The sequence below is a fragment of the Pholcus phalangioides genome, unplaced genomic scaffold (genome assembly GCF_987345545.1).
Source record: "Pholcus phalangioides strain wild (caught in Gottingen) unplaced genomic scaffold, Ppha-v1.0 ptg000015l_1, whole genome shotgun sequence".
In the NCBI taxonomy this organism is placed as follows: domain Eukaryota; kingdom Metazoa; phylum Arthropoda; class Arachnida; order Araneae; family Pholcidae; genus Pholcus; species Pholcus phalangioides.
Window position 1 is genome coordinate 106,667,792 of NW_028301608.1, and position 10,648 is coordinate 106,678,439.

Genomic DNA, 10,648 nt, shown 5'->3' on the forward strand with positions numbered 1-10,648 from the left:
AATAAAAAAACCATCAAAATTTCGCAAAGGGAAAAATATCCAAACATTACACTAATTCCGATTACGCTACATTTCCTTGCACTAAAAAAAATTGAAATGAAAAAAAAAATTCAAATCAAAACATTTTGCATTTTTCATTCGTAAAAATAGGGTTTTTTTTTTTCCAATCAAAAATTTTGCATTCACTCGCAAAATTATTTTAAAAAATTGTGTACTAATCCGCAAAAATATTTTTCATATCAAAAATTTTCGATTTGATTGATCAAAAAAAGGAAAGTTGGGGAAAAAACAGCGTTGAATCGTTTTACCCGCATTTTTACACCGTTTTTTTCCCCCAATTTTCTTCCGTTTTTCGAATTCAAATATCTCAAGTGAATATTGCACTTGGAAACGTGGAATTTTTTTTTTTTTAGTTGGCGTCAGGAGAGACAGGGAAACAATTTTCTACTTCTTTTTTCGGGCCCACGGGGGCTGTATAAAAATTTACTTTTTTTCAAGTACAACCCTTCGCAACATGAATGACATATCTAAGCACTACACGCTATTTGGACTCTTTTTTTTTTTTTTTTTCTAACGGCAAGTATGCCTCTAGGACCAACGGTTCGCCAGTAAAATGCCGTACGCCCTGTTACCTATGCACCCTGTATAATAACGGGAACTGTCCGTTATGAGAGGTTCCACTGTATTGTCAAAATGCAAAAAGCGTCGATTACAATACAGTCAAAAATAAAATATGTGTTGCAAGAAATATTTGTGAATTTTATTGAAAATATGCGAAGGAAAAGCATTACATATTGTGATGCTCTGTGAGTGCAACACTTCATCTTGGATCTTTGTTGCTAATTGGATCAATGTTCGGTTCTCCATAAATTGTCAAGACAATCTTCAACGTGGTTGGACAGCTCATGAACGCAGTCCTAATTGTATAGAAAGTAATAAGTTGAGGAAAAACTGATAAAATTAACTGTAAATATCTCGAATGATCACGATATATATGCTATACACGCTCAACCAATGATGTAAGGGTCAAATGTGGTCCTTGGAAGCATCTGATGTGGACCGTCGTGACAAATAGAGATAGATAATGACCTCCTAGAGATAGAGATCTCTAGGAGGTGCTGGTTGAGCACCCTTGATTTACGTGGTTAAAAAATTCTGTTTCGCACAAGGTGCCGCATGGAAATGAGATCTGGTTGGGTGTAGGGCGATTGCCCTCACGATGAAATTGTTCGGGAGAAAAAATGAGTTGATTGCCTTCACCCTGATTTTAAAAACGCGGGTCTTTTGCCCTCACTCCCCCCCCCCCCAATCCTGTAATATGGCAGTTAATTTTTGTTGAATCTCTAACGGTTCATTTCATTAATTAAGAATTTCCATTAATAAATATAGGAACTGCTTTTCTTCTTAATTTTCAATTTTTATTGGTACAGAATTTGAACTTAATTCCAGAATAATTTCATTCATTAATTACGGCATTATTTCTTTAATTCTGAATTTTTATTAATTCTGACATTTCTCATTAATTCTCAGTTTCTAATAATTTTGGATTAATTTCTTTCATTATTTATGAATTTTCATCAATTCCAATACCAACTATTTCTGCAGCTAATTTTCAATTTTCAATTCCAAATTTTAATCTTTTCTAGAAATACTGTATATCTCGGGCCAATTACGAATTTTTATTAATTCTGAAATTATTTCTTTCATTAATTTTGAAGTTTTTTGAAGTTTGGAATTATTTCTCAATTTTTATTATTTTTTCTGTTGATTTCTAGAATTACGGTATTTCTTTTATTGGATATTTATTAATATAATTATTTTTTCGTTAATTTTTTGAATTTATTTTTCCATTAATTTTAGAATTAATTTCTTTCATTAATTTCAAATTTTCATTGGGTATATATTTTTAGCATTTTTTTTTGTTAATTTTTAGAATTACGATATTTCTTTTATTCGATATTCATTAATATAATTATTTTTTTCATTAATTTTTTAATTTATTTTCCCATTAATTTTCCATTATTTTTTTAATTTATTTTCCCATTAATTTTCCATTATTTTTTTAATTTATTTTTCCATTAATTTTCCATTAATTTTTCCATTAATTTTTTAATTCATTTTTCCATTAATTTTTTAATTCATTTTTCCATTAATTTTTTAATTCATTTTTCCATTAATTTTTTAATTCATTTTTCCATTAATTTTTTAATTCATTTTTCCATTAATTTTAGAATTTATTGCTTTCTTTAATTTTAGAATTTCTTTCTTTCATTAGTTTCAAATTTTCAAATTGGGTATATATTTTTAGTAATTTTTTTTTGTGTGTGTGCACATTCATATTTTCTAGAATTTCTGTGCATTCTGCATGTTATGCATGCCTTTTTACGCTGACTCCACCCCGCACGAAAAATATATTTAAACAGTACTCAAACGAAATTCCCCAAAAAATTTAATAACTGGAAATAACTACGACGAATTTATTTAAAAACAGTATTGATGGAGCAATCTCCATCGTGATATAGATTTACCGCCAATCTTGGCGTTAAATCTATATATATAAAATTAATTTTCTGTGTGTGTGTGTGTGTGTTCTCTATGCAAATCTACAATTTTGGATCCATCGTCGCCAAATTTTGCATGTATACCCAAATGGGACCCAACTTAAACGATAGGCTACTTTAAAATTTCGTCAGAGCAGGGCAAACGCCCCAAATGGGCTAAACACAGTAGGGCAACAATGGTTTTTGGGCCTCAACAATCGCTTTCCGAACGTTTACTTTGTTTACAGTGGTTCCCTAGCAATGCGTTTAAGACGTGTATATGCCTTTACAATGGTTTGTCATTTCATCAACTCTGTCAGTATATGTATAATATTTATGCCTATAATGGTTTGCTACATTTTCAATACTCCCGGTAATGAGGTTTTTTGAATGACGTCATAATCATCATCAACATCGCTTTGAGGGTCAGGAAAAGGATGATCCGCATAGAAATCAGTGTTGAAATTGCCGATTTTAATGTAGAAATGCGGAATTTTGGTGGTTTTTTCTGTCACATCAATAATTTTAAAAATTGTATTAAATACTCGATTTTTGAAATATGGAGTCCGCTTAGAGATATACGTAGCCCTGAAAATTAAATATGAAGTAATTAGTCGGACCTACTTTTTAATTGGATATTCATGCAATAACATTGATTTCAACTTTTTATTTATATCTTCTCAAGCATGAAAATTAATGTCTTCGTATTGTCTTTTAATATTCAACTGCATGAATTCATATGGCAACGCCGGGTATTATAGCTAGTTAGATATATTGATAAACATTGTTGAAGATTATCTTTTAGTTATGCTGAGACCGAGTTCGGAAATGAAATTTCGCTTGTAACTTTTGGACATAGTAATTTAATTCATGATTTGATTTTACACTTACCTCAAAATCCACCATCCGTCTGAATTCCAAGCTTGTGAGCTGAAAAATAATAGCACATATTAGCACCAGAAAATTTCGAACAAATTGCAATAGAGCCCGAGGTTAAAATGCAGACTACTTTCCGGTCAACCGTTGGCTTCTTAATTATTTTCAACGCCATACTTGTTGACCAACATAGCTGTAGTTATCTTTATCTCCGCCTTTTAGCTGGGCTCTCTTAGCATTTTTCTGTACTTCAATAACGTTCTGCGGCTATACTCCTGGCCATACAAACAAGTGGGAAGAAGTATTAACGGGCACAATTTGATTGGATTGCCGTGGTTTTACCAGTAAATAAAATGGTTTTGTATCACGGCCCAGACATCAAAAATGAAATGAAAATTGTATTTAATTACAATGATCACAATACCTAATATTTTTCATTAAGAAAGTTAACGCCCTCTGTTGGCTCAGCCGAGAACGAAATTAAAATAATTAAATTTACGTATTGAAGACGATTTGGATGCGTGGAGAGGGAGAGGCCAGTACCTTCTCTCAAATGTATTTTTATAGTCGATTCATGTATTAACCCTTGACGTATGAAACGATTAAGCGGGAGAGAAAGTCGCTGAAATTATCTAAGCGTGGAACTCTAACATTTTCTATATGGGAGAAACTTTCTTTGCCGGGCGGTTTCACCCGTTTATAAGAGATGTATCCTTTCATTCGTTATCCTATTAAGCGAGGGCAGACTGTAATTCACGATTAATTTAGATGGGCTGTATTCTGCATTCAAACCACAGTTGTCATTATATAACAAATACATTTGCATTCATTTCCAATTAAAGCAAATAAATTATATCCACATTAAGTTTGATATTAATAGTAAAATTTTTAATTAATATATAATTAAACTTCATAGAACGTGCCGAGCCAACAAATGAACCATTGTTTTGCCGATTTGCATAAATTCCCGATTAAATAAACGAATTCAAACCTCCTCTAAGGAGTTCTCCCTTAACGATACTGCAACTTCGCCAAGTATCAACTATGACAATATCGCCATATTGCAATTTACTGCCATTAAAGAGTTGAATTGGAAATGAAGGCTCCATCTATCGATGTTCGTATCAAGCTTGTTAGGGGAAATATCTTATCTATATTCTCCCCCGAGTTTGAACGTGGGACCGCGACGTCAACCTTCAAGGGTGTAGACGAGCATCTAACCACCACGCCACTCGGGCGCTAACCGATGCTAGTGTTTTCTTGTCGAAACGCTCGATTGAGGGTGTATGAGCTACGCAAGATTCGTCCTATTTATCCCTTTGAAAATTTTATAGACACTTCAATCATATCCTCCTTCTCCCACACCTGCGTTCTTCCAATGTTAACATATTCGAAAAATCACGTCTATCATCTGATGATGAAAGTTTTACACACTTTTTACCCACTTCTTCATAGTCTTAAAAATAACAAGTTTCGAAAAACCCCTCTTAATTTAGACTCCGCTAGATAAATAGTCGGAGAAATGCTTCTCTCAAAACGGTAGCGTAAAAAAATGTTCATTTTTTTTCAGTTGTCTTTTGTGAAAGATATGACATTCAAACTCATACATTGCAAATAGCAGTGTGTATATATTTGAAACCTATCTAAAGGCCGCTACTCACTATTCTGACTCTTAGAATGGCATTCCCACGAATCAGAATTCACCTAGATATCACCAAAGATCGGCAATAAGACACAAGGAAAGACCTGTGAGTCCTTAAATGTCTGCATGATTAGGTGAGACGCAAGCGACCAGATCTTTGGAAGACCAAGTCCTGGGTGATTCATCACGATAATGCGGTGTCTCACAGGTAGAGCCGCAACTAGATGCTTCATCACCCGGGGCAAGTGCGCATTTTGGCGCTCCCTTGTAATGTTGAAGGAGAGGTTCGAGAATAAAATTTGCGCCCCCTCTGGTCCAGCGCCCGGGGCACAAGACCCGCCTGCTTCCCCCTAGTTGCGGCCCTGCTCACAGGTCCCCTGCTAGTGTCAGATTACTTGTCAAAACATCACATTCCGATACTTCCACAATCAGCTCATTCCACTGATCTTGCCCCAGCTGACTTTTCCCCCTTAGATAAAGAATGTCCTTAAGGGGGCAATGATTCTAAGGCTCCGAAGAAGTGCAGCGACGACAGCATTGTTCACCATATGACAAAAAACAAAAATGTTGCGATCCGCATTTACATCTCCGTATGAACAATGACAAAAGTGCGTAATAGTGCCCAGGGTACTTTCGAAGGGGAAATACGAAATAAACAGGTTCTATCTGTTTCCATTCTTCAGTAATAAAGTAAAGACTCGGAACTTTTTGAACGTAGAGTAGTACAAGCTAATCTATACGTCATTTCGAGAACCTCATTTTGAAAAGAGAAAAAAAATCTATCATCTCAAGATGATTGAGCATTCTGGGAGTCATTCAAGTATTACGTCAGCAGCGATGGGGGTGGGATTTCCGATTTCCTGCCTTCTGATAACAAGGGGGGAGGGTGTTTGCATGATGCTTACGTCATCAACCAACCTTTATGAAAATTTGAAATATTCTTAATGGAAACTTACTCGTGCGCCAAAAACAGAAAAAACCTTTCGCTAGTTTGTGGGGACCTGCACAAACATTCTCCATAATGATAAATCCCTTACAGGGCCACTTCAGCGTTCTCTAAATGGTTCACGATCCTTCAAGTGCACTGGAAATGTGTCCCGGCTGCTTAAGTGCTTTGGAACTGAGCAACGCATCACTCTAGTGATCCGTAATTATGCCACGGATCACTTAAGTAATCTGGGAATGTTATGCGGGTGACTTGAGTGATGTAGAACCGCACTGGGGGGACCGCTTAAGTGCTCTAAAATTGTACCACATGTCACTCAAGGGATGTGGCACGGATCGTTTAAGTGTTCTGGAACTGTTTCGCGGGTTACTTAAGTGATCTTTGAATGTGCCACGGACCTACTTCATTGATCTTTGAATGTGCCCCGGACCACTTAAACACTCTGGAATTGTGCCACGGGTCATTTAAGTGACCTGTAAATGTGCCGCTTAGTTCATTTTTACGAAATTGGGTTTGAGGGAGCCAGCCACGTTTAGTCCGCGAATCAAGGGTTTACCATATATTGCGTAAAGGGTATCGCAATAAATTGTTTAAAGAGATATTTTGAGTTCCTACGATTCAAATAGCATTGAAATTAACAGAAATCGATTATATAAATAATAACATATAAATTAGGGGCAGTGCTGACGAAATTTTGATGTCAAAGGGGGGGGGGTCAGAGTTTTGCTGACTTTTGCTGACAAGGGGGTGAAAAATGGTTAAAAATTTGCTGACGTAATACTTGAACGGGCCCTTAGGGTTAAATATTAGATCACTCTTTTCCATAAGATGAGGTACTCGTTTCACACATTATCAACCTGTACTTGTGGAACACAATAGTTTAAACGCAGGTTCAGAGAGAGAGAGAGAGAGAGAGAAGAAAAATCTTAATAGATCAACTCACATTTCCGACTTGCTCTGCAAGGCAATGGTTTACCTGGGGGGAAAAAATAAAATTATGAATTACAATAAACATCAAAAAATCATTTCCAATTTATGGTTAAAATCACTCAAAAATTATGGGATAAAAATCACTGAAATATTGGCGACATAAAATACTCTCTCACCGCATAAACAAGAAGCGGGGTTGCCGCTATCTGATCGTAATATGCGTCTTGGTTAGCATTAATATCATTTTGACAACCTCGTAGAGCTTTGACCACCTGTGAAACGGACACGATTATTATGAGATAAAGAAATCATGACTCAACAACCGTAATATTTTCCTCAAAATAAAATTACATTACAGAATTGATGATAATATTAAGGAAATGCAATTTTTCATAAGAAAATTTATTTCATAAAATTAGCAGAATTGACCTAATTTAAAACGGGTTTGTTGTTTTACTATATGTTCATGATCTGAGAATAACATAAATTGTGAGATATATGAACAAAATGCCATTCACCCTGTTTGGTTGTTCGTTTTCGCATTGATAGAAATCTCCCTGGATTGTTCTATTTCCCGCTGAAAAGAAAGTATATGAAAAAATTATATATAATTCACTTTTAAAATCAGCTAAAATCATTATTTAAAGTAACATATATCATCACAATTCACGTGTGTAATAACTATACAAATCGGCAGATTAACGATGAAGAGAGTTTGGTGGGGTAAATATTAACCCATTGGAAACCCGAATCGTCACTTACGGTTTCAGGTGTGTGTTATTTCACTTGAGTAATATCTCTACAACAAGAATATGGACATGTTACGGTAAATGTGATAAATCGATTATTATGCATACTTACCAATCGTCTAAGTAAGCTTGATAAAAATGTATCACTTTCACCGGCAAATATATGCATAATATCCAAGCGTCGTTGGTGAATTTGATAAATACTCAAAATTTATCGCCTTTGTCTGTGATCATACCTAATACCCTAGTGTAATTGGATAATTTGATAAATGTGAAAAAAGTTCCAAATGAGTCTAGTATGTCCGAACCCCGATGTAATGTTAACGAATTTCAGGATCGTACCCCGATATAATGATACAATACATGTATCAATTATCATGTATGATATGTCATATAGTGCGATTTATCATGTTTACCAACGACGCTTGGGAACTATGTATAATCGCCAGTAAAAGGGATGAATTTAAGTAAGTTAATCAACTTTACCTAAATACTCGGTGATTATGTATAATTAATAATGGGTGTATCGTAATTACCACGTAACATACACCTTATTTAATATGGTTCTGGATATTGCTTATACATTAAAGCGGCTTTTTCTCCGGAAATTACGGTACGTAAAATCGAAAATTATATGGCACAAAGTATCATACATAATAATTTTTCATGTAATGAAATTTATATTGGTTTTATTATAAAATTATATTATAATCTCACATTTTCGTTACTTCACTTTGCATTGAATAATATTTCTCTGTAACGGGTATTCCATACAGGGTGTTTCACCTAAAGTGTCCACAGAAGAAATGAAAATCTCCCGATTCACACACTTAAAGATCCAAGTAAAATATTATAAAATACACTAAAAAGAGTGGCATTTTTTCTTTCATCTCTTCACCGTGATGTATCTAATCTTTTTGTTGCCTATATAGGAAGTGGAAAAACACATTTTATATCTGTAGGTGTGGTGGTTGAGCAGTTGGGGGCATGACCTCTGGTTTTGACATTGTTGTTTTTTCTTGAAAAATCTCCCCCCAATCCTTTCTTGGAATCTTCCAGAACTGGAAACAAGGCGAACAGATTTTATACATTTTGTTATACAATCAACAATGTGTATGCTTAAGCAACTCTAGATACACATTTCAGCAAAAGTAGTTCAAAGTAAAAGGTTTATTTATATAAATGGTTTTTTCCCCCATTTGCATGTTTCTACAGAGCAGAAACTTGAAATTCGTTTATAGCGGGAAGTTCGTTATAACGACAATTTTCCTGCTAATTGTGAACGGTCATTATGATGGACTTTTTGAATGGACTACTTTACTTAATAAGGTTCAGAAATCCACCACGCTCATTTTGCATGAGTTAATATGTCTATATAGAGAAATTACATGATACAAACGGAAAAAGTACATCCAAAATGAAACCCACATTTGGCAACACATTTGAAAATGTTGAAGAACTGTTCGCTTTTGAGTGTAGGGAAGTGATATCCTTGACAATTACCAGTGGCTGCCGATATACCTGTGAAAAAACAAGAAACAAAAAAAATCAGTGACATGTGCTACCATTATATTCATTTAACGCATTAAATAATTAATAAAACGCGACGTTCGTCTTTTTTTTCAACGGTACGAGCTGGGGATTATAAATAATCATCGATAAATGTGAAAAACTTTTGGTATATGAACAAAATCTATCAAACTTATCAAAATGGTTATGCAATGATCACTGAATTTTTCACTTTCACCGTAACCTGTGGATAAATATTAAATATAATATAATGCTACATGTGTGTATTAAATATTGTGCTGTTTGATGTCCACCCCACACGATGTCTTTGTCTGGAGAGAGAGAGGCCACACGCGTGTGTGTGCAAAAAAAAAAGCCTACGTATATGTAAATAGCTTTTGTCCCCATCATTTCATGTTGAGCGCACACATTTCAGCACATCAGAATTAAACAACTCATACAATTGATAAACCAATAATTTGCTGATTGGAAATCTGAGTATTTATGCTGAGAATTGAATGAGTCATCCATTGTTTACAAAATACTTAAACTCATTTGAACTCCTCAAATGGTTTCCTCATCATTTCTGGATTCACCGACTTTGCTGGTGAAATGCTGCAAATCTGAGCGAAAAATAAAATTGAGATAGGATTTTAAGTCTCAAAGAGAGCGCGCGACTTTCTTTTCAGCGAGACCAGATTATTTTGGTTTTCCCTAACAAATGCATTCCTTCAAATTTCACGGAATGAAAAAAAGTGACAAAAACTCAAACAAAAAAATCTGACAATAAAAATATTAGAAATTTTATCACTTTATCATAATTTCAATCACGAATATGCATGATTTCAGTGATTATAGGCGCCACCCTCAAAACTTCGGCCCATTTATGGTAGAAAAGGAAGGTAACGCGGGAAGAAAAACAGGAAAAAAAAAGGCAAGAATAACTCATGTTTTGCGAAAGTGTCACCGAATCCCCCATGTGCGGAAATGCACGATGCGGATCTGTCACTAAACCATATTCACAAACCATGTTTGCGCTTCTACAAATTTTCGTTCCTATTCGTCCCCGTTTTACGGTAAGCTTTTTCAGTAATGTCGGTTAGTAAAAATCAACTTACCTTTCATACACGTGAGGAAAAAAACTACTTGAACAGCGCACATCAAAGAAACGACACCCATCATGGAGTTAAATTTCAAGTACGATTCGATCGAGTGACTCAATCATCCGAATTTATATAGATTTATTACAATTCATGTAAAACACTTTTTTTTTCCTCTAAGAACCGCTATTGCGTTGTCATCTCTCATTAAACTAGAAGTCTTCAAGTTTGTGTTGAAAATGTGAACTCACAAATTAGTGACACATTGTCATTTGACGTCTATAGGTGGTAAATTCAGACTCGGAACGTGCCAATCGGGCAAATACGTACGTATCGTGTGATGTCGCCATCTTGAA

At 34.8% G+C, this 10,648-nt stretch overlaps 1 protein-coding gene across 1 annotated transcript; it reads right to left on the minus strand.

The window, feature by feature from the left end:
- Window positions 1-738: 738 nt before the first annotated feature.
- Window positions 739-10,428, minus strand: LOC149077306 (uncharacterized). The gene is made up of 7 exons (XM_089245074.1): window positions 10,311-10,428; window positions 9,112-9,204; window positions 7,453-7,511; window positions 7,111-7,206; window positions 6,948-6,980; window positions 3,432-3,470; window positions 739-917 (listed from the first exon to the last, which is right to left on the minus strand). The coding sequence occupies exons 1-7, from the start codon at window positions 10,372-10,374 to the stop codon at window positions 849-851; spliced, it is 453 nt and encodes a 150-aa protein (XP_089101200.1). The 5' UTR covers window positions 10,375-10,428; the 3' UTR covers window positions 739-848.
- Window positions 10,429-10,648: the final 220 nt, after the last annotated feature.

What these genes read in the sequence shown, in the direction of transcription:
- LOC149077306 (XM_089245074.1), bottom strand. Translation starts at nt 10,374, where the DNA reads ATGATGGGTGTCGTTTCTTTGATGTGCGCTGTTCAAGTAGTTTTTTTC. An exon ending in TTTCAAATGTGTTGCCAAAT is followed by an intron (nt 7,512 to 9,111) that starts GTGGGTTTCATT and finishes CTTTCTTTTCAG; the next exon opens with CGGGAAATAGAACAATCCAG. An exon ending in TTGCAGAGCAAGTCGGAAAT is followed by an intron (nt 3,471 to 6,947) that starts GTGAGTTGATCT and finishes ATTATTTTTCAG; the next exon opens with CTCACAAGCTTGGAATTCAG.